Consider the following 23450-nt stretch of genomic DNA (forward strand, 5'->3'; position numbering starts at 1 on the left):
CAAATCAGAGATTTTATCAGTGAAGGGACATAGCAAAGTTTGGCTGGTTTTATGGCGATTTCAGCCAAATCCGGAGAGTTCTTCCATGCAGAGGCTATGGAAGAGCGAGGCTGGCACTTTTAGCACATTGACTATCTCATAAGCAGCCTCCACTGCCAATTTCAGATCGATTAAGAATCTGAGTTAAGTTGTAGCACTGGCTTTTGGAATGGGGAGCATGCCATCACAGCAACATCGCTAGCACACAACAACAGGGAGTGGACACCCACACCAAAGGGGACAAGACCAGGAGGAGGAACAAATGTTTGTTAGAACTCACCAGACAAAGGGAGAAGGAAACAAGTGAATCTGGAGATTAGAGAAAACGCCAGCTGCCCAGACAGAAATGAAAATCCATTGTACATCAAAGCTGAGGCAGTGCAGCCTAGCAGACAGAGCACTGGACTGGGACTCAGCCAAGGACAACCAAGACCCCACTTTAATGAAGATGTCAGAATGAAAGAGACACACCACAGACTGCTTCCAGAATCCCAAGAAGTTCCCCATAAGTCACCACCTTTTGCTACCCCACAAGCAGAGACGACCCAGGCCAGCTGAGAGTAGGGGAGCAAAGTGAGGGCGGCCGGCTTCAGCAATGTTACTGAGCACGCTCAGTCCGTGTGAGCATGCTCAGTACAAGCCAAGCCGCAAATGGGGCTGGGGGGCCAGGGTGTGGAACGTGACCCTGCAAGCCCTTCCCACACATAGCTGTGCTCATAAGCATCTCTCAGAGAAAGAAGCATCATTTCACATTATCTGTCAGTGCTACCTCTGGAATGGTCAGGCCAGTGGGCTGGGTTTGCAATTTGCCTCTGCACACTGCAAGTGATAGCTGGCTCCTGGCAATGTAAAACCAGAGCAGAGAATAGGGTGACCAGATGTCCCGATTTTATAGGGACAGTCCCGATATTAGGGGCTTTTTCTTCTATAGGCACCTATTACCCCTGACCCCCGTCCCGATTTTTCAATCTTGCTGTCTGGTCACTCTAACAGAGAATGGAACAGTGCTGCTAATCCCGGCCTGGTTTTCCTGTTGCTTCCTCACACCAATAGCTGTCCAACACCGTTATTACACTGATTACTCTCAATCCCTTAATAACATATTACAGGAGTGGCTCCTTTCTTTTCAGATGGCTTTGTTGCTTCATCAGCCTTTGGGTTTTCAGCCCTGCCCTGCTCTGTCAAAACTGTCTGTTTCCCACTTACTAATTAGCGTCCAGTGCTCAGTACAAAGGCAAACACTGCCCTTAACCCATAACACACTCTGAAATATTCTCCAGTTCTCCTGCTAAATTGGCCTGGACAATATTCTCTTGTGATTACAAATGAGCTGAAATACAAATTCATACAGAAATACAAATTAAAACTGGTCACACACCTCCCAAAGGAACAGCATGCAGTGTGGCCAGGGAGCTAAACTCTAATGTTGTATCAATTTGTATACAGCACGTTCTCTAACAGGGGACTAGATTCTGCCTTAGCAGGGCAATAGACTGACGTTCTTAGATGTTTTTCCAATCTCTTCTATGATCCTAGCCAACATCAATACATAGATAGAAACTACCAGTGGGAACAGTCTGTGGAGCTACAGTGTTTTTGCCCTGCAGGGCTCAGAGAAGTTTTCACTGCTGCTGCATGGTCTGTACCTGTCCCATGGATAAAGGGCCTGATTGGAAGCACTCCAATGACTTCAGTGGGCTTGGGAAACAGCCCAAAAGATTTGTTCCCACAAACCTCTCACATCAGCACCTTTCGCAAACAGATTCCTAAATATTTTCATTTAATTTAAGATGGATTTCACAAACTGCTAGGTGGAGTCTGAATGTCTCTGTGTCTTCTGCGTAACAGTGTAAAGGTATGTTAAAATGTGGCCTTGAGCAATGAGCCTGCTATTCTGAATCACACCTCACCCTTCCTTTGGGAACAAAAATGAAACATAGAAACACTCTTTGTGAAGTGAAGTGTTTCTAGTGAAATGTGACAAAAGCATGAATATATCAAGGAGAAAAATGATGACTCTGGAAGTTGGCTCAGACTTTAAGGGTGATGACAACCCTGGGGAATGTAAGAGAGAAAAAAGGACCTTGCAGTGGCAACGCCCCCTGTTGTGGGTATAACAGGAGCTCAGAGTCAGGGAAGTTAGCAGCACTTTGCTTCTTTCATAGCTGAGCTGGGTGACTCTTTTGGGCTTTAGATCCTCAACTACCTTCCACCATGACCACCAGTGTCAGGCAATATTCCTCGTCTACATCCCTAAAGGGGTTAGGTGGATTAAGTGGATTAGGAGGTGGCTCCACACGGGTTTCCTCAGTGCATCTTGGAGGTCCCTACAGAGCTCCAAGTATTCATGGGGGATCTGGTGGCTTTTCTGTCTCTTCTTCTAGGTATGTCTCTGGAGTAGGAAGTAGCCTGGGTGGTGGCTATGGGGGGAGCTACAGTAGTAGCTTTGGAGGTGGCTATGGGGGTGGCCTTGGAGCTGGCTATGGGGGTGGCCTTGGAGGTGGCTATGGGGGTGGCCTTGGTGGTGGCCTTGGTGCTGGCCTTGGAGGTGGCTTTGGGGGTGGCTATGGAGGTGGCTTTGGAGGTGGCTTTGGCGGTGGTGATGGCATTCTCCCTGCGGGTGAGAAGGAAACTATGCAGAACCTGAACGACCGCCTGGCTACCTACCTGGACAAGGTGCGTGCTCTGGAGGAGGCCAATTCTGATCTGGAGATTAAGATCAAGGAGTGGTATAAGAAGCAGGGACCCAGTCCTGACCGTGACTACAGCCCATATTACAGGACAATTGAAGACCTGAGGAGCAAGGTATGACACTATTGTTAAAAAGGTCAGATGTCTCTTGTCTGAGACTCTTCATTAAACTGGCACAGGGGCACTGAATAACAATTCTGTAATTAAAAGCTGGCAATAAAAGGCAATCCAATTTTCCCCTGTGCCAGATATCAAGGAAGGAGATTTAGTAATTTATCAACTTCAGTTATTTAATTACATTCCTCCAGAAAGAAAAAATGGTGTATTTCTTATTATTTGATTGTATGAAACAGATATAAGAGCAGTGAACCAGCGGCAGAGTCTTATAGACATTGATCTATGTCGATAATATGGTACAATTTGAATACTCTATAAACAAACTAATCTAGAGGTAAAGCAAACCAGGATAGGCTTAGTATTATTGTATATGCACAGAATCAAAGAATTTGCAAACTCCTGTCAATTGCTTTAACTCATTAGTACTAAGCTGAGTGCAGAGGGTTAAAAAGAAAAAGGTGGAAGCACTGATAAATTCCACAGCCTTCTTCCAGGAATGATCAATGCAAGGCCTGACTTGTCCTATAATCTCAAAACATGTGGAGCAATTTCTCTCCATTCTGATTTGGTTTCCTGGCTTCATATCGTGAGAGGAAAAGCCTCAGGGTTGATATTGTTCCTCTTACTGTCATTATTAATCTCTTCCAAACCATCATTAGTTTACATAAGGGAAATCCGAGGAAAGCAGAAGCAGAAAGCCTCAGAGATGCAAGGGCAGGAGCAAACTAAATACATTATTTTCCCTTCTTCTCACTGGCACCATTTTTGATGTTCCTTCCTCAAAGCCTGGCTTGGAGTTCTCCTCTCGGGAGCCTTGGGTGGATTATCTCTATCTGAGTATGTATCACAAAAATTAGATATGGTGAGGACCTGCTCACTACACCTTGTTCAGCTTCTGGAAGGAGTTAGTGTGAATGAGCTCCATTACAGAACACATGGACACAGGCTTTGCCATACAAGAGCACACTATGGGTCCACATGTACTGCCTGTGGCAGTCACCAATACCTGATGTTTCCGAGGATGGCTAGTCTCCCCTCCCCCTCCGACAATTGCACACAGCAGTACATGGTGGTGGGGCTGGGGAGGGGAAAGGTTGGTTCTTTCTGGAGCCACATGGGATCAGCAAACGCCCTGAAGCATGAGACTGTGTCCTTATCAGGCCTTGCACATACTCAGATATTATCAGGTTGCCTTTTGCAATTCATCCTGATGGATAAGCAGGACAGGGAGGCCGCAGTGGAGTCAGACACTGCCCAGTCTAATTCAGCACTGTTGCATTTCTCCATGGTACAGCTTGGTAAATCCCTCTGCTGCTCCTGGCCTGTCCCTAACATTCACCACTGCTTGGATCCTACAATCAGCCAACAACATGAAGAGCTTTTGAGGCTTCTTTCTCACTTGCTCTTTCATTCTCTTTCCCCCAGATCCTTGCTGCCACTGTCGACAATGCTAGCCTCCTCTTGCAGATCGACAACGCTAGGCTGACGGCTGATGACTTCAGAACCAAGTAAGTGCTGCTTCCCCTGGGAGTGAGATCCATATGGGGATCCTTTTGTGCATGTCAAGCTTCTCCACATGCATCATGACTGGAAAAGAGGGAGAGTTCCTCTCTAAGAGGCAGCTTCCTATTGATCTAATTTACATATCACTCAGCACACAGAGGCTTGGGGCAATGGTGCTACCAGTGTTTTAATGGGAGGCGAGTTACACATCGAAACAGAAGCACTCACTTTGGAGCTCAGTATAGAATATGCCTCAAAGCTGCCCAGGAAAGTTACTGTTCTTAGCAGAAACTTGACCAACCAGCGCTGTTCCATCCATTGGACACTGCATCTCACTCACTGTGTCTCTCGTTCACCCAACCCCCACGCAGCACAGAGAGTTCTAAGACATTGAAAGGTTGACAGCAGCATGTAAAGAAAAAAGGGCTGACAACTCAGTAGTGAGCACCCTTTTTATGCTTGAAGGTTTGAGACGGAGCAGGCCCTGCGCGTGAGTGTTGAGGCTGACATCAACGGCCTGCGTAGAGTGCTGGATGAGCTGACCCTGGCCAGAGCTGACCTGGAGATGCAGATCGAAAACCTGAAGGAGGAGCTGGCTTATCTCAAGAAGAATCATGAGGAGGTGAGGACAAACCCAAGCACAAAGGAGGGGATTTATAAGTTGTAGCTAAGGTACAATGAAAATCAGGTCAATCAGCAGGGCTATTTCCAAGTATTAGGGTTGTTGGGAGGGCATCTGGGGATAAAGAAGTGGGGAATAATTAATTCTGCACAACATCACGTCCCCTGTAGGCCCCAGGTCAGACTCACCAGTATCTACAGCAACAGACACCTGCTTCCCAGGCTGTGGAGCCACCTGTTGCTTAGGATTTAGTCGCTGGACAGAGGCAACTGAATCCCCATATGGAGATTTCTTAGAAAATTATTTTTATTATTTTACTTGTTGTTGACTGTTAGGATCACAGTCCCATTGCGCTGAACAAACACACATTAGGAGATGGTCTCTTGTCTGAAAAGCCGCAAAGTGAGAAAACCTCCTCAGATGCACTGCAGTGGGTCTGTATAGTTAAGATGCAGCTGAACATAGCGTGTCTCTCTTGTCACAGGAAATGAAAATACTACGGAGCCAGCTGGGTGGAGATATCACTGTGGAGATGGACGCCGCTCCTGGGGTTGACCTGACCAAGATCCTGGCTGACATGAGAGAGCAGTATGAGAGCTTGGCAGAGAAGAACCGTAAAGAGGCCGAGCAGTGGTTCTTCACCCAGGTACACAATGCCTGAGTGAAGAGAAGCACTCTCCTGACCCTTATGGGTGGGGCAGAGCTTTACATACATCATTCATGCAGTAACTAGATTGTTTTCCCTTGTTCCAGACAGAACAGCTGAACCGAGAAGTAGCCATGAACACGGAACAGTTGCAGAGCGGCAAGTCAGAGATCACGGAACTAAGACGCACCGTCCAGGGCCTGGAGATAGAGCTGCAGTCCCAGCTCAGCATGGTAGGTGCCACTGGCTTCCCAGGGAGACACACACAAGGGTAGGCACAGAACTGAGTGACCCCCTCACTGAATTCTTTCCCCTCTACTCTGCATTCCCAGAAAGCCGCTCTGGAAGGCACCTTGGCAGAGACAGAAGCTCGCTATGGCACCCAGTTGGCACAGCTCCAGGCCCTGATCACTAGCGTGGAGGAGCAGCTGGCCGAGCTCCGATGTGACATGGAGCGCCAGAACCACGAGTACAAGATTCTCGTGGACGTTAAGACGCGCCTGGAGCAAGAGATCGCCACGTACCGCCGCCTGCTGGAGGGCGAGGATGCCCAGTACGTAAAGGGAGTCAATTAGATAGAGTGCCATGAAGCAGGGCCGGCTAATAGTGACACGGCTAAACAACTGAATAACCTGTGTCCCTAGAGGCTCATTTTGAAAGAAAGAATCCAGATTCCTAGGTAGTTGTGAAGAAGACTAATAAGTGATGGCTCAATGGTTTATCCCATTACCGTCCTCAGTGAGAACTCTGTCCTGGGAGGTATTTATTGTCTGAATTATGGAGTGTAACATAACATTTCCATCTTGGAGAGGCAGCATTGTCTAGTAGCTACGTGAAAACTCTAGCTTTCAGGGTTTTTGGGGGTCTGTTCCTGGCTTCTTCAGCGATTGCATGACCCTGGAAAAGTAGCTAATAACACTAACAAACCTCACAGGAGGGTTGAGAAGCTAATATAATGTGTCTAAATCCCTTCAGACCTTGAAAATCCTTCCAAGATCACATGTTCTGCTCAAACCTTAACTCTAGACAATTTCAAAGGGAGGACATTGGGGACCTGCAAATTGACATAATAATGAAATTCATCAGACTTGTGTCAAAATAATTATTTCTCCCCATAAGAGGTCTGCACCTTTATTCTCTCACTGCGCCCTCTCCTCTGGTGTTTATATTTCTAATTTTCTCTCTTTTTTCTCCTCTTGTAGCATTGCCTCCCAGTACGCTTTAGCAAAAGAAGGTAAGAATTTGTCTTATCCGAAGTAATGATCACACATTTCTGCATCACATCCTTAGCAAGCTTCTTTCCATAGGCTCTAATTCATTAATGGATGCAAAACTGGAATGATTCCTTTGAAATACTGAAGATATTATTCACACGTATTTGTGTAAAATGGAATATAGGATATGCCTTTATGACACTCAATTCTGCAGATACACTAGCTAGGATAAAAATTCCAAAGGATGATCAGGTCCTTAGGACAGCTGATAGTTTCTTCTATCTCTTTCTCCCTTGTAGCGTCAACGACCACCCGACAAGTCCGTACAATCGTTGAGGAAGTCCAAGATGGAAAAGTGATTTCTTCCCGCGAGCAGGTCCATCATTCCTCCCGCTAAGACTACACACCACTCCACAGGCTCCAGTCCTGAGCACCTTGGATGCATCAATATAGAGATTGTCACAGCAAAGGAAAGAAGACTCTAGTCCACGTGCTGTAGATGTGTAATGCTGTCACCAAGGCTGTGTAGGACTGGGCTCCATTCGTGTGTTCCTTCCCTTTACATTCTGCCTCTGTTTCCCTCACCCTCGTTTGAGTGCTATGCTGTGCTCTTCCCATAAATGTCAAATAAAGCTTATCTTCTCATTCATGCAAACTAGAGTCTTGTCTCGGTTGTTCAAGGGGGCTAATGACACAAGCTCTCTAGGGGGAGATCGGTGCTGTTTGCTAGAGCTTCCATCAGCACTCGTGGGCAGCTAGAAGGAATTGTTCAGATGGTCACTATAAGGCATTGTACGCTAGATCACTGAGTGATCTGAATTAATACACCAGGACTAAATATTAAAGCAAAGAACTAGTGGCTTTATTGATCACATCCAACCTGGCTGAAATTCTGCAACTGAACTGTATAAACAGGGTCAGATATTCTGCCCTAAGTTGCAATGGTCTCAAAATATGAAACCTGAGAGAGAATCCTCAGGAACAGTCTCCAATTTGGTTGTTTCACAGTTCTGCTCAGGGACCACAAGTGGCTATTCCACAGAGGAAGGTAGGAGATGGGGCTTCATCAGCTCACTGAGTCAGGGCCAAGGTGCATGGTGCACAGTGAAAGAAAATGAATCACAGACACCATCATACTAGCTCCCTGCCAACTGTCAGCCACACACCTCTATCAGTGCTTGGTGGTAAAATTAACTTGTGTGGCTGTTGTGTTAACGGTACCATTGGCTGACCCCTTCCTCGGTAACACAATTTCAGTTTTATTCAGTGTGACTTTCTTGGGAACTGTCCAGGTGTTTCCAAAGGGTCAGAAGAATGCAGACCCCTCAGATAGCTGTCAGGGGGTGCATGACCTGCTCAGGATAAGGTTATTACATGCTGTGTTTGGGCTTTGATCCCCTGTGCCAATTTGTCATTACTGCCCATTCCTGATGCAGTGGGACACTGATACACTGCATCTTGACTGGCAGTTCCCAGAAGACAACTTCAGCTATCAGGGTACGTCTGCACTGCAATCAGGGGTGTAACTGCAGCACATGCAGACATACCTGAGATCTTTAACTGAGCTAGCTCAAGCCATCATAGCTGTGAAGCCACGGCGGCATGGACTGCTCCGTGAGCAGCCACCCAAGTAATTACCAAGGGCCTCAGGCAGGCTTGTCCAAGCTGCCAACGGTACATCACTGCCATTGGTACGTCACATCTGAGCTAGCGAGGTTGAAGCTAGCTCAGGTGTGTCTACGTGTGCTGCAATTACACAACCTGATGGCAGTGTTCGTCCATCCTCAGCCATGGCTAGGTTCTGCCACCCTTTACGTAGTACCTGGCTCCATATGTAGTGCTGTTGGACATCAACAGGGTGATTCCGAGTAAGATATTACTGAACGTGTGTGAAGTTGGCAGAATCTGGTCCTCCTATTTTAAACCCCTGTTTTTAGGGACCTTGCCCTGATTTTACCTGGCTAAGCTCTGGTATAGATAGAGAGAGCTCTGGTTCTCCCTGAAAAGGGGGAAAGGAGCCTTTCTGTTCTCTCTCTGGTACTTACATGACCCCATCATCATTCCACTCAGACTCTATTCAGGTCCATTATAAACATGAGCCATGAATGCAGGGTTATGACCAGCAAAATGACTCTGTAAGATTAGCATCCTCTTACCGAACGCATCTGTGCATTTATATAGCATCATTGGTGTGCCTGGCATTTTACAGGAGGAAAATACATGGACAAGATTCCTCTGGTAAAGGATGTGTCGTTGGAGTCCTGTCTGCTCAGTTCTGCAGCTGAAGGCAGGAAACTTGCCTTTGTGTGTTTCTCTTGTAAACGCCAGGTGCACCCACAATGCTAGAAGACTTTTTTTGAAAGAACGAATCAAACAATTAAAGAACTAGACCAGGGGTGGGCAAACGTTTCGGCCTGAGGGCCACGTCGGGGTTGGAGGGCTGGGTAGGGAAGGTTGGGCATCCCCAGACAGCCTGGCCCCCGCCCCCTCCCACTTCCCGCCCCTGACTGCTCCTCTCAGAATCCCTCACCCAGCCAACTCCCCCTGCTCCTTGTCCCCTAACTGTCCCCTCCCGGGACCCCCACCCCCTATCCAACCCCCCTGCTCCCTGTCCCCTCCTGGGACCAGCCACCTATCCAACCTGCCTGTTCCTCGCCCCTGACTGCTCTGACCCCTATCCACACCCCCCTGGAACGCCCCCCTGAGATCGCACCCCCTATTCCAACCGCACTCTGCTCCTGTCCCTGACACCCCCTCTGGGGTCCCCCGCGCATATACTGACCCCTGGGACAACCCACCTTATCCAACCGCACGTCTGCTCCTCGTCCCCTGACCTACCCCCCTCTGGGGTCTCTGCCCATAACTGCCCCCTGGACCCCACCCCTATCACCCGGCACTCTGGTTTCTCGTCCCTGACACCCCCTCTGGGGGTTCCCCACCTCATAACTGGGCCCCCGCCCGGGAAAAATCCCCATTATCCAACCCCCCGCTCCGGTCCCTCTGATGGCCCTCCCACCGCTATCCATATCCCGCCCCCTGACAAGCCCCCCGGGACTCCCACTTCGCCAACCATCCCTGTTCCCCATCCCCCGACCCCCCCCACCAGAACCTCCACCGCATCCAAACGCACCCTCCTCCCTGACTGCCCCCCAGGACCCTCCGCTCCCTTATGCAACCCTCCCACTCCTTGCCCCCTTACTAACAGCAGGAGCTCACAGCTGCGACACCCGGCCAGAGCCAGCTGTGTTCCCTGTGCTGCCCAGCAGGAGCAGTGGGCCAGAGCGCGGCCCGCACATTGGCCCAGGTGCAGGGGAGGGGAACAGTGGGGGAGGGGCCAGGGACTAGGCTCCCCGGCCGGAGGCTCAGGGACCAGGCAGGATGGTCCCGTGGGCCAGACGTGGCCTGCGGATCATAGTTTGCCTGTGTCTGTACTAGAAGAAAGAATTAAAATTATTTCAAATGTAACTAGAGAAGTTCAGATTCAAATTCTTTGGTGCGTCTACTGGGTCATGAGTGAGATGGTTACGGGTTCCTCTTTCTCAGGTTGCTTGTAGACTGCTGCAGCACAGGTAATAGTATCCCAAAATTAATGTGTGAGCTGGGGAACCATGGTCCCTACCTGCCCCTACACCTGTGCTGCAGGGGGATTGGCAAAGCATCCAGCCACACTGGCTCTGTTTTAGCAGCAGACTCGCCTATCCCAGGAGCATCCGCACATGAAAGAGAGAGGTTATAAACCACACATTGGTTTAATAACACAATTAACCGTTACCTCAGCTGGGTTTCTGATATTCTTTGGATTTGTGTTCCTTAGCTAAAGTACAGACTGGAGAATTACTATAAACTTCAGTGACAAGGTTAGTAGAATCGCTTCACATGTGATTCTTGCTCTCTGCAGCTGCCAAGCAAATCAGGCCTTATGGTCGTTTAGGTCTTATACCATTCTGGATGGTACCTTACACATTTCTGTGTTGTCACTACATTCAGGTGGGACAATGCAGGAAGTTTCTGGTTCTTTTCTTCTTTTTATGTTTCTGTCATCAAGTGGGGGAAAGAATCTGAACCTCAAAATTACAGGCCTTGCCTCGCATCTTGTGTTGTCATTTACACCTGGACAAAGGGAGTGTAAACTGCCACCACATTGCAATGGTAGGATTTGACACCCACTTTGTACCCATGTTGTACCTGTGGATGTGACCATTCATACACGTCATAGATTTTGCGGCCAGACGGGATCTCTTGAAACATCAGGTTCACCTCCTATCTCACCCGATGCTTGTACAAAGCTGCTTCAGTAAATTATAATCACGTGAAAGCTTTTGTGCCATCTTTTTCTCTGCTCTATCTAGAATTAGCTGTAATGTAATAGAAGTAAATATCCCAAAGACACATCCATCCCTATTCTCATTCATCAGTTCCATCCGCTTTCCTGTAAAATGCTCCAGCCCGGGTGGGACGGAGCCGAGCAATCAAAGCCTGCTCAGAAATATTCATCTGTTGCTTGTGGGACATAGTCTCTTTCCCCTTTCATGGAAGCTGATCTAAGGAACGTAAGTTTTAGCTTTGGGGAAGGGGACTGTTAGGGCCTGTCTAGGAAGACAGTAAAGTGGTAGACATGGTACAACATGTGAAGAAATATGCTTTCCTCCACACCCTGGAACATTATTAAATAGTGCCACTTAGATCTGTACCCGAGGGTTTTCAGCCTGGTAGGGAGCTTAGTATTGAGAACTGAGACAGCAGAGCTCGACCTTATTCAACCCTGCAATTTTCTGAGCACCTTGGCTCTTCACAAGCAGTTAGCATCTCTTGGGCAGTTTGGTTTACGCTGGGTGTGTACATCACTCAAAGGAGGCTCTCAGGGCAGGAAGCCACAAGGAACATCTCTGGTAACATCTGATTAACGTGTTCATTAGATTAACGATACAGAACTGTGCTGTTCTGAGCATTATTCTTAATCCCCAATTCTTAAATCCAATAACCGGTCCCCAGGCCATTCAGACTGTTTTCTTGGCTCGTTCTTTACACTGACCTCTCCTCTTTCTTAGAGAGTTCCATAATTTCTAAAGTTCTTCCCTCTAATAGCCATGCCCTGGATTTTAAAAAATGACTCGGGGGATCGCAGTCTAGTTCTTAATGGCAGATGTTGACATCACAAAATCAATGGTCGCATCCAACACTAACTGGGCCTCTTAATGGCTGCCTCAGCAGAGAGGCCAAGCATTGAACTGGCCAGGGGGCTGAAGTCCCCTCTCACCTCTATAGGCGATCTTCCAGGATGAGGTGAAGGTACATTGCTGGGCAGCGTTATGGAGGAAGCCTGCATGTTTGCTGCCAATTGTGTCTGTTCTGTGGTTACACAGAAGACTTGGGTTCAGAGCTGTCCACCATACTCACAAAATTAAAGACACACATTAGAGCAGCGGTTCTCACAACAATTTTTGGTGGTCTCAGAGTGTGACCACCAACTCTTGCTGGTGGCCACTCACACAATTTTTCCTAAAATACTTAATGAACTTTAGGAAAAACAAATAAATCTGCACATGCACATGTTCAAATCATAACAATGTATTTATGTAGGGTTTTTTTTTGCAGAGTCAATAATAAAAATAATGAGCAGTTGTCTCTATTCTTTATTGGACCTAAACACAAATAAGGGGCTTTGCATGTTCTTGTCTTTTGTTGTTGTTGTTGTTCCTTTTGCTTTGTTGGCTGCATTTTTTAGACTTGCTAGCCAGTCAGTCTGCTTCCGTGAAAAGCAATATTGGTATGTTTGTTAACATCACTTTTCACTGTTAGTTGGCTGAGAGAAAGTGAGAGGTGATATTAACAAATATACCAATACCAGACCTCTCAGCCTTGGCAAGTCAGGGAACAAATTAAGACTTGGACGGGGAGGTGGGTAGGAAGGCAGTGGGGGCAATGAGTGGGGTGGTGAGACTGGGGATGGAGGCTTGCAGCTGAGGGATGGAGCTCACTGCCTCGCAATCAGAGCCAGTGGCAGGAACCTCCTGCCACACGGCCGGAGCCTAGGGCTGAAGCCAGAAGCCTGAGCCCCACTGCCCCGGGAAGGTGGGGAACTCACACCGGCTGTCTGCTCCCTTGGTGTTTGTGGCCCCAAAGGAGGGCAGGGCCCAATCCCTCCTGGCAGCCCCAGAGAAGGGGCCGCTACTTTGTCCCCTACCCCCCAAATCACCATCCAGGAGGCTGTGGCGGCAAGAAAAGCCCCCAGTGGCCATGGTGGCCGGATTTGAGAAATGCTGCATTTAAGGTTTTATTTAAGCTTCTTCCTGAAAACAGCAACTATCACAAGAGATTTACTAAGCATGCAGTAATTACTGAGAATGGTACTCTGTAAAACCCAAGAAAGAAAGATTTACTTCACAGAAATGCACTGGAGGAGTCTGAATGGCTCTGTCTCACATTCAAGAGTGTAACATAATGTAAAAATGTAGCCTGGAGCAATGAGCCTCCCACTTTGAATCACACCTGGCTGTACATTTGGAAACAAGAAGAAACAGAGAAACACTCTTTATGAAGTAAAGTGTTTCTAGTGGAATGTGACAAAAGCAGGAACACATCAAGGAGAAAATGATGATTCTGGAAGTTGGCTCAGACTTTAAGGGTGATGAAAACCCTGGGGAATGTAAGAGAGAAAAAAGGACCTTGCAGTGGCAACGCCCCCTGTTGTGGGTATAAAAGGAGCTCAGAGTCAGGGAAGTTAGCAGCACTTTGCTTCTTTCATAGCTGAGCTGGGTGACTCTCTTGGGCTTTAGATCCTCATCTACCTTCCACCATGACCACCAGTGTCAGGCAATATTCCTCGTCTACATCCCTAAAGGGGTTAGGTGGATTAAGTGGATTAGGAGGTGGCTCCACACGGGTTTCCTCAGTGCATCTTGGAGGTCCCTACAGAGCTCCAAGTATTCATGGGGGATCTGGTGGCTTTTCTGTCTCTTCTTCTAGGTATGTCTCTGGAGTAGGAAGTAGCCTGGGTGGTGGCTATGGGGGGAGCTACAGTAGTAGCTTTGGAGGTGGCTATGGGGGTGGCCTTGGAGCTGGCTATGGGGGTGGCCTTGGAGGTGGCTATGGGGGTGGCCTTGGTGGTGGCCTTGGTGCTGGCCTTGGAGGTGGCTTTGGGGGTGGCTATGGAGGTGGCTTTGGAGGTGGCTTTGGCGGTGGTGATGGCATTCTCCCTGCGGGTGAGAAGGAAACTATGCAGAACCTGAACGACCGCCTGGCTACCTACCTGGACAAGGTGCGTGCTCTGGAGGAGGCCAATACTGATCTGGAAATTAAGATCAAGGAGTGGTATAAGAAGCAGGGACCCAGTCCTGATCGTGACTACAGTCCATATTACAGGACAATTGAAGACCTGAGGAGCAAGGTATGACACTATTGTTAAAAAGATCGGATGTCTCTTGTCTGATTTTGTTTATTACAGATTGTCTTGTGTCTAAAAACTGATTAACGAGGGATTAACTGATTAGAGGCAACAGGGATAATAAGGGCTACATAGCAATCCTGTGCCCAGACACAAATGAAGGAGATTTAGCAATTTAGGGCTTGTCTACACTGGCACTTTAAAGCGCTGCAACTTTCTTGCTCAGGGCTGTGAAAAAACACCCCCCTGAGCGCTGCAAGTGTCAGTGTAGACAGTGCACCGGCGCTGGGAGCTACTCGCCTTGTGGAGGTGGTTTTTTATGGCGCTGGGAGAGATCTTTCCCAGTGCTGGTGCTGCAGCAGCGCTTTAACATTGCTAGTGAAGACGTGCCCTTACACGCACCCGTGATTTAATGATATTCCTTCAGAAGGAGCAAACTGCATTTCCTGTTAAATGATTTCTAATAGGGAATCAGACTTCGGGGCAGGAAAGTAGCAGCAGAAGCTTACTGGTTCATGTTGATTAGCTGTTCTGTCTTGGGTGCTGCAGCAACATTAAAAGGAAGCGGGCTGCAGCAGCAATGCTGCTGGTAGGATTATACACAGATGGCTAAGTACCGGATATTACTTATGCTCCAAGTATGTGCTTCTTTTGCCAGATGTTTAACTCATCAGAAGGCTGTGAGCTCTCAGGGCAGGGACGTGTGATCTGTTTGGCACCATTCACCTATTGTAGGACACTTTGTGAACAAATGGATGCTAAGATAGTCATAATGATTATAATAATCACTTCTAGCCTGTTTCTAGGCTGAATTTAGAGGTTAAAAAGAGACCAAATCAGATGATAACAAGGATGTGGGACCTTTGCAATTCCGGAATGGCTGACACAAGACCTAACATTTTCCATATGCTCAAAACTAGGAGGATTCAGAACAATTTGGGCCTGATTCTGTTCTCTCTTACACCAGTGTAGGTCAGGAGTAACTTCCCTCAAGTCACTGAGAGCAGAACCAGTCCTATCATTTTCATCCTAATTCATTTTTGTGTCTCAGCATTTGCACAGTAAGGTCTCATGAAAAGGCCCGAGGGATGCCCTCACAGCAGCACCAACGTTCACGCCACTCACTGGTCACTTGTGTCATTTGCATTCATTTTATTTTACGTTCCTTTCAGTAGGCTAGGTTGTGACATCCTTACTCAGCCCTTACCCAGACAAAACTTATTGAATGTAGAGTCATTGGGGGTCATGGGGAGTGTCTCCTGAGTAAGGATGGAGTCACAAATGCAACATTTGTCTCGCTGTTACTATCTTCTCCTTACAAAGCATCAGCAGTGAATGTCAGCAAAACATCAGGTGTGCAGAAAGTGAGACTCTCAGTGAGGCAGGTGAATCAGACTTCAAGCTAATAAAACTCTCAATGGTATTTTCTTTTCTTCATTTTGGCTCCACTTTGCTAACTTTACTTAAGAGTCCCAGGTTTGCTTTTCCTCTGCCTAGAGCTTCGGGATAGGTTCTCAAGGGAGCTCAGACACAGTGAGATTTTCTGCTCAGAGAATTCCACTCAGCTTCTGTCCCTTCCTCCTGCATGAGAGTGTGACTGACAGCAACGGAAGTCCTGGAGCAAGAGACTCAATGATTATTGTTACTTATTCTTTGTATTACTGTTGTGCCTCGGAGCCTTGGCCACAGAGAGTCAAACCCAGGCCCAGCTTGAAAACTGCTTTACGGAGGTTTTTTAACTGACTCAGAACTGAAAAGCTCTCAGCTGCATTGAACCTGAACTGACCCCCAAACCAGTAACTGCTTTAAAACAACAGGTTCAGTGAACAGGTGCTGAGAGATGGTCTTTGGGAGTGTCTCTCTCTGCTCCCACCTAGAGAGAGCGAGGCAGGGGCCACACTTCCCTGGAAGAGATGACACTAGAGGGAGGTAGGAGAAAGGCATTCTGGGACTGGTAGTTCCCCTGTCTGGTATGCCCAAGGAGAGGACTGTCCATGGAAGACAATTACGACTCCCAGAACACCTCCCTCCCCTCTTTGTCCCCTCCAGTTTCTTGCTGAGTGCATGTTCCTTCCTGCTGCAGAAGTCAGCATAGAAAGGGCATTTTCTGGGCTGAGTTTCCTTTTCCATTTCCTCAGTGATCAAATATGACAGACAGAGTTCTGGAGGATGTTGTACTAGGGCATGCAAATAATTTGTTTAAAAATTTTTTTTCACAGTGAAAGAAATATTTATCATGGTACTCTTCGGTTAGGAGTTACAGTGCAAGCTTAAGCGTGTGTGACATTAATCTGCTGGCAATGTATCTGAACTAGTTCCTACTGTTTAAGAGGTTGCACTGGTCACTGATCCATCGTTCAAAGTTAGTGTCGGAACCGAACAGTTAGGAAGTACTGATGAACCTGAACTGGAACTGCCCCCAAATTTAAATGCTTCGACTCCCTGCTCAGCCACTGACCAGGACCCGATCGTACATAGGCGCTGGATAAACACAGAACATAAAGAAAGTTCCTGCCTCAGAGAGATACAGTCTAAGTATAAGACAAAAGATAACAGGTGGATACAGACAGACCAGCGGGGGATCACAAGGAAACAATGAGACAATACTGGTCAGCTTGACGTGCAGTGGTCTCGGCACACCAAAGAGCCTAACCATTTTATACAGGCTTTATCATATTAGATCTTACCAGTCGTCAATCGAGTCTCATATGCCGCTTCCTGTATGACTAATACGTGATGATTCAGAGGAAGGCAAGCCTGTCCCCTCCATAATATACACAATGCTGTAGGTGAGGAGGAAAATCTTTCCTGACCTCTGTAATTTACTGTCATACGTCCTGAAGCATGAGATCTGAGCACCATGACCTTAGCATGTAGCTGCAAACATTATTAGTCTTTAAATTATCCAGCTCTTTTTAAAATCCAGCTAAAATATTTGAAGTTGAAGGAGAAACCATATGAGATGAGACACTGCTTGGTCACTACCTTTCTTTCAAATGAGCACAGTTCCCAAACTGAAGACGCAGAGTTTTAAGACATGCAGGTGATACAGAGATATGTACAAAAGAGATATAGGGTGCCTGATCCTTATTTACACTAAGCTCATTTTATACATGCTGGCCATGTATAAGGTGGGTATAAATTAGATTTGCACACACTTTGGGGCCTGTTTACATGACTAGAGCAGTGCAAAGGACCCCTAGTGCAAATGAGAATTTGGTCCATACCAGCTTGGCTCATATCTCCACGGTACAGTTATGCAAATTCTACCATACAGGAGCAGAAGGCCAGTGCTGCTCCTGGCCCTTCTCCTGAGCATTAATTCCTGTTTGCATCCCTCAGTTAATCAGCAATATGCAATTTTTGAAACTTCTTTTTCAATCCCTTTTATCACCTCTTTTCTCTTCCCTAGATCCTTGCTGCCACTATCGACAATGCCAACATTGTCTTACAGATTGACAATGCCAGGCTGGCAGCTGATGACTTCAGAACCAAGTAAGTCCAGGGCTCCTCGGAGCTCTGATGAGAAGGGAAATGTGTAAAAAAGCCATTCTGCTTGAAGATCTCTGTTGTTTATTGCATTTGAAGATGCTTCCCATGTTCCTATGTTATGGAATGGGGGAGCCTGTGTCAAGTGTGACCTTCATTTTAGCTTCCATGAATTCAGAAGAAACTTTTGAAACACTGAAGGAAACTCTGTTAGCAAATATGCCATTCAAAAATATATGAAAGTTGGGGAGGAGAAGGGAGTGAAAAATTGGTATCAGCTGGATGTGCCTGAGTTTTTGACCTTTTTTACACTTCAAGGTTTGAGACAGAGCTGTCCCTGCGCATGAGTGTTGAGGCTGACATCAACGGCCTGCGTAGAGTGCTGGATGAGCTGACCCTGGCCAGAGCTGACCTGGAGATGCAGATTGAAAACCTGAAGGAGGAGCTGGCTTATCTCAAGAAAAACCATGAGGAGGTGAGGAAGAAACAAGGCACAAAAGAGGGACCTATAAATTGTAGCTAATGCACAATGGAATCTGCACAGGCCAATCAATAGGAACAGTTCTGAGATTTGCAGTTGTTGGGAAGGGATATGGGCAGGTAAAGAATAATAGACTTTGAACATCTGTTCTGTAGGTACCAGGTAAAGTTACATCCACTGCTTATAATTCAGGTAGTTTCTACTGGAGCCAAGTCATTGGGTATAGGAACAGAACCTTACATTGGTTGCTAGGTTGAGAAGCCACCTGATGCTTGGGATTTTATTAGCCAAAAACAAACAATTGAAACCCCCATAGTATTTTTTTTAGGTCTCTATGCAGGGTGCAAGTGGGAAAAACCTCCTCAGATGCACTGCAGTGGGTCTGTATAGTTAAGATGCAGCTGAACATAGTGTGTCTCTCTTGTCACAGGAAATGAATATACTACGAAGCCAGCTGGGTGGAGATATCACTGTGGAGATGGACGCCGCTCCTGGGGTTGACCTGACCAAGATCCTGGCTGACATGAGAGAGCAGTATGAGAGCTTGGCGGAGAAGAACCGTAAAGAGGCCGAGCAGTGGTTCTTCACCCAGGTACACAATGCCTGAGTGAAGAGAAGCACTCTCCTGACCCTTATGGGTGGGGCAGAGCTTTACATACATCATTCATGCAGTAACTAGATTGTTTTCCCTTGTTCCAGACAGAACAGCTGAACCGAGAAGTAGCCATGAACACGGAACAGTTGCAGAGCGGCAAGTCAGAGATCACGGAACTAAGACGCACCGTCCAGGGCCTGGAGATAGAGCTGCAGTCCCAGCTCAGCATGGTAGGTGCCACTGGCTTCCCAGGGAGACACACACAAGGGTAGGCACAGAACTGAGTGACCCCCTCACTGAATTCTTTCCCCTCTACTCTGCATTCCCAGAAAGCCGCTCTGGAAGGCACCTTGGCAGAGACAGAAGCTCGCTATGGCACCCAGTTGGCACAGCTCCAGGCCCTGATCACTAGCGTGGAGGAGCAGCTGGCCGAGCTCCGATGTGACATGGAGCGCCAGAACCACGAGTACAAGATTCTCGTGGACGTTAAGACGCGCCTGGAGCAAGAGATCGCCACGTACCGCCGCCTGCTGGAGGGCGAGGATGCTCAGTACGTAAAGAGAGTCAATTCGATAAGAGTGCCATGAAGCAGGGCCGGCTAATAGTGACACGGCTAAACAACTGAATAACCTGTGTCCCTAGAGGCTCATTTTTAAAGAAATAATCCAGATTCCTAGGTAGTTGTGAAGAAGACTAATAAGTGATGGCTCAATGGTTTATCCCATTACCGTCCTCAGTGAGAACCCTGTCCTGGGAGGTATTCATTCTCTGGACTCTGGAGTGGTTAGAGCAAGGGACTGGGAATGAGAAGAACTGGTTTCTTTTCTGGGCTCTGGTGCCAATTCATTGAATAAGCTTAATAGTTAATTGACTTCTCTAGCCCTTGGCTTTCCCATCTGTAAAAGGGTGTAAATAACATTATTACTGTGCCTCACAGGAGGGCTGAGAGTTATCTGACAGATCTGGAAAGTGATGTGAGATGCTTTGATCTTTTTGAAAGGGTTTTCTCCTAGTGTTATAATACTGGACAATTTCAGGGAGACTCAGGCTGTTGCAGGAAGTGAAAAGCAAGGTTAAGTCAGAACAAATATTGTCAGGTGTCATTCTAAATGATTAATTTACATTTTGGGGGGTCTGTGATTTTTTATCATCTATGACCTTGCTGTCCCTCCTCCACCACTGAATGCAGACTTCCACTGAATTCCAAAGCCGTGTTCATGTTTCTAATTTGTCTTATTGTTATTCCCCTTGTAGCATTGCTTCCCAGTACTCGGCAGCGCTGTCCGCACAGGCTGGGAGAGATGGTAAGGATGTACCTTATCTGAAGTGTAACTTGGACACATCTGTAACAAGTGGCTTTGCAGTGTACAAGCTAATCAGTTAACAAATTGTGCAATCTGATTACTAACAAAGTATTCTGTGGAGAATGGGTGTTTGGAGAAATCTGAAAAATCAAATAATACCAAAACCTTCAAATGGTCACCTAATTTTGTTTAGTTGGGATCCATCACTGGAATCTGGAGATGGAAGTACTGGTTTAAATATGAGCCCAAAATTAAATTAATTAAAGGTCTACAAATTGTGGTGAACTTTTCTATGATTCCAGGTTGAGATTTTGCTTTCTCTTGACTTGTTTAGGTGATTTATACAAGTTAAGGTTTGGAATCACATTTTTTCTTTCTCCCCTCAGCCAGTGAAGGATTCTTTGAAACAGTATATTCAAAATGCCTAGGGAACATACATAATATCTTTTCTATGCTCCAAATAACTGTGTTTTCTCTCTTCTTTGAAGTAATCTCATCCGCTCGTCAAGTCCGCACAATTGTTGAGGAAGTCCAAGATGGAAAGGTGGTCTCTTCCCGTGAGCAGGTTCAGCTTTCCACTCGCTAACAGTACAGAGAACTCTATGGGTCCCGGTCCAAAGGCCTGAGCCGCTCAGAAACAAAGCAAGAGATTCACTGAATGATCCAGTCGCTGTATCTAACTGAGCCATGGGGAATACTCAGCTCAGTTTGTGCATTCTCCTTCACCTGTCTTTGAGTGCCGCACTGAAGTCTGCAAATGTCTAATAAACCTTTTCTTCTCATTCATGCAAAATGGAATCTTGTCTTTGTCACTCTAAAGCCGTGAGGCATGGGCCCTCTCAAACCCTTGGTGGGATGTACCATGATAGCCAAGAGTAACCCATGGGCAGCCGGAAGATGGAGTTGTTCTGGGTTGACTGAAGGAAGAGAGCAAGAGGGATAGGTTTCCCAAAAGCAGCATAAAGAATCTTGGGGAATGTTTTGTTACTTAGCGGATTGCTAGGAAATACCTGGGAATGGCTGAGTGAAGAACTTTATAGGATTTATTGATGGTGGAGGTGATGGTTGGGGGATTGTGCTTGAGACGGAACAAAATGTAGCAGTTTGCAGGAGTGCTCATTAAAGCTAACAATACTGGGCTCAATTCTGTAACCTTTAGTCACACTGAGAAGCACCTACAAAGTTGTATCATTGACTTCAACAGGGCTAGTACTTTCATAAGTATTACTCAGAGCAAGTTAGGGTTGCAGCATTGAGCCTACTGCAATTTAACTGACCAATCTAGACATTAAAATATCTGCAAAAAGGACTCTGTTCATGAGAGACGAAGGTTTTATTTTTATGAAATGTTCCGTTTAAGGAGCTCCCAGTTTCATGACTTGCATAGAGATATCATTTGGATATATTTATCAGAAAAGGAAGGAATCGCTCCAAATCCCCCTCTGTACAGAATTCCACTGTATTTCTAAGTCACATTATAAAATTAGAGTAAATTAAATAGAAAGCTACAAAGCACAAATGTCATTTCAGTTCCTGTTTTCTTACCTAACTTATATGGTAACCACTTTACTAGGCATATTACATATAAAATGTTCACAGAACATTTTGCAGGTGCCTTCACATTACCTTGTGATCACATTTAACAGACAGCAACAAAACCAATGAAAGTTTTAGAAGACCTGACCTACTAGGAAAGGTTAAAAACCTTGGTATGTTTAGTTTTGGGAAAAAGTGAAAAAGTGACAGAAAAGGGGAATCCCTCACAAACAATTCAAAACTTGCTTTTGAAATGCCGCACACTTTCAAAAGGAAACAAAATATGCTGAAGTTTTTTTTGTTGAAAAATAGGAGTGAAATGTTTTGAATGAAATGTAAACTGATCATTAGCTTTACAATTTGTGAAAAAACAAGATTTTGACCAGAAATTCTTGTAATTTACCATTGCTACATCTCCACCAGTCATAGCAATAGCAGAGACTGTCGTGTAAACACAGGCATTTTTATCAGTGTCGTCTAATTCTGCTGGGAGATGGGTTAGATAACCTGATGGTAAAAGTGTACAAGGCTTGTCTACACTACAGCCTCACTACTGACATCACTAATGGAGCTGCAATAACGGTGACTTGTGTGTCCTAAATTTGCCGGGGTAGCTGCAGCATAAATTACATTTATTAATTATGGCCAAGGTATTGTTGGCACCACAAAGGGCTGAAAACAAACAATCAAGAGCACCTTCGAGCTATTATATATTTGTGGTGACAAGATGAGCTCAGCCAAATGGGACAAACAATACTTCGGAAAGCCAGGCTTTGCAGGACGGGACACACTCTCCTCGAGGATGACAAGAGGTTGCCAGAGAAAATGCTGAAGAGTGAACTTTTAATGGGTAAAATAAAGCAAACACAGGAAAAGATGGACTGCAACATATGGGGAGATACAAGGGCAAACAAATGAATGTGGGGAACTAAAGAACCATGTGACAGATCAAATTTCCAAGTAAGCTGTGCTGTATTACATAAGATAGATGGTATTTCTCTAATTGAAAAAGGAGTTAGAGCCCAAATAAACACTACTGCATTTTTCCCACCCTCCCCTGTAATGGGACTCCTCTAGCTATCTCTTCCCTAAAGCAGTGGTTCTCAATCAGGAGTCTGGGGCCCACTGGGGAGCCCACAAGCAGGTTTCAGGGGGTCTGCCAAGCGGGGCCTGCGCTAGACTTGCTGAGGCCCAGGGCACAAAGCAGAAGCCTCACCACCTGGGGCTGAAGCCCAGGGCTCCAAGTCCTGCCACCCAGGGCTGAAGCTGAAGCCCGAACAACTTAGCTTCACAGGGCCCCCTGTGGCATGGAGCCCCGGGGAATTGCCCTGCTTGCTACCCTCTAATGCTTTTATAGGCAGAAAAAATAGCTGTTGTGGCATAGACAGGACATGGAATTTTTATAGCATGTTGAGGGGGGGAGGGTTAAAAAGAAAGAAAAAGATGGAGAACCCCTGCCCTAAAGGAAAACCTGCTCAAAAGTTGTAGAATGGAAGATAACCATGTGCAAAACTAGCTATTCCAGACAGTAGCTGACAGACTGGCCAACCTACAGCTTCCAGAAATGTCTGTTAAGGTAAGGAAGGAGTGCGCTGGTGGCAGGGTACTTTCTTTGCCAACTACCAGGCAAAGAAGAGTAGAGTGGAGAGGTATTTACAAAAATCTTCAAGGAGACAGGTGGGTCCAACTGAATTATTGAGAGATGTTGAATAATACAGCAAAAGATTCACACAATAAATATTTTGATAACTTTTCTTGTTCCTCAGAGCAGCATCGTGGTTCTGGTGTCAGAGATTCATGGGCAAGCTGAAATGATTGGATTCATTGGT

The 23450-nt window shown here is 46.4% G+C and overlaps 1 protein-coding gene across 3 annotated transcripts; it reads left to right on the forward strand.

Moving 5' to 3' along the window:
* The first annotated feature begins 2215 nt into the window (after window positions 1–2215).
* Window positions 2216–20854, forward strand: LOC116829884 (keratin, type I cytoskeletal 14-like). 3 transcript variants are annotated; one of them, XM_032788960.1, is made up of 8 exons: window positions 2216–2844; window positions 4273–4355; window positions 4816–4972; window positions 5457–5618; window positions 5726–5851; window positions 5951–6171; window positions 20036–20085; window positions 20574–20854. In XM_032788960.1, the coding sequence occupies exons 1-8, from the start codon at window positions 2254–2256 to the stop codon at window positions 20669–20671; spliced, it is 1488 nt and encodes a 495-aa protein (XP_032644851.1). In that variant the 5' UTR covers window positions 2216–2253; the 3' UTR covers window positions 20672–20854. The 3 variants fall into 3 exon arrangements, with proteins under 3 accessions (XP_032644851.1, XP_032644852.1, XP_032644850.1); XM_032788961.2 differs by lacking the exons at window positions 20036–20085; window positions 20574–20854 and adding exons at window positions 6821–6852; window positions 7132–7479; XM_032788959.1 differs by lacking the exons at window positions 2216–2844; window positions 4273–4355; window positions 4816–4972; ... (1 more) ...; window positions 5726–5851; window positions 5951–6171 and adding exons at window positions 13591–14219; window positions 17629–17711; window positions 18024–18180; ... (1 more) ...; window positions 18886–19011; window positions 19111–19331.
* Window positions 20855–23450: the final 2596 nt, after the last annotated feature.

Source organism: Chelonoidis abingdonii, chromosome 21 (assembly GCF_003597395.2).
Source record: "Chelonoidis abingdonii isolate Lonesome George chromosome 21, CheloAbing_2.0, whole genome shotgun sequence".
NCBI lineage: Eukaryota > Metazoa > Chordata > Testudines > Testudinidae > Chelonoidis > Chelonoidis abingdonii.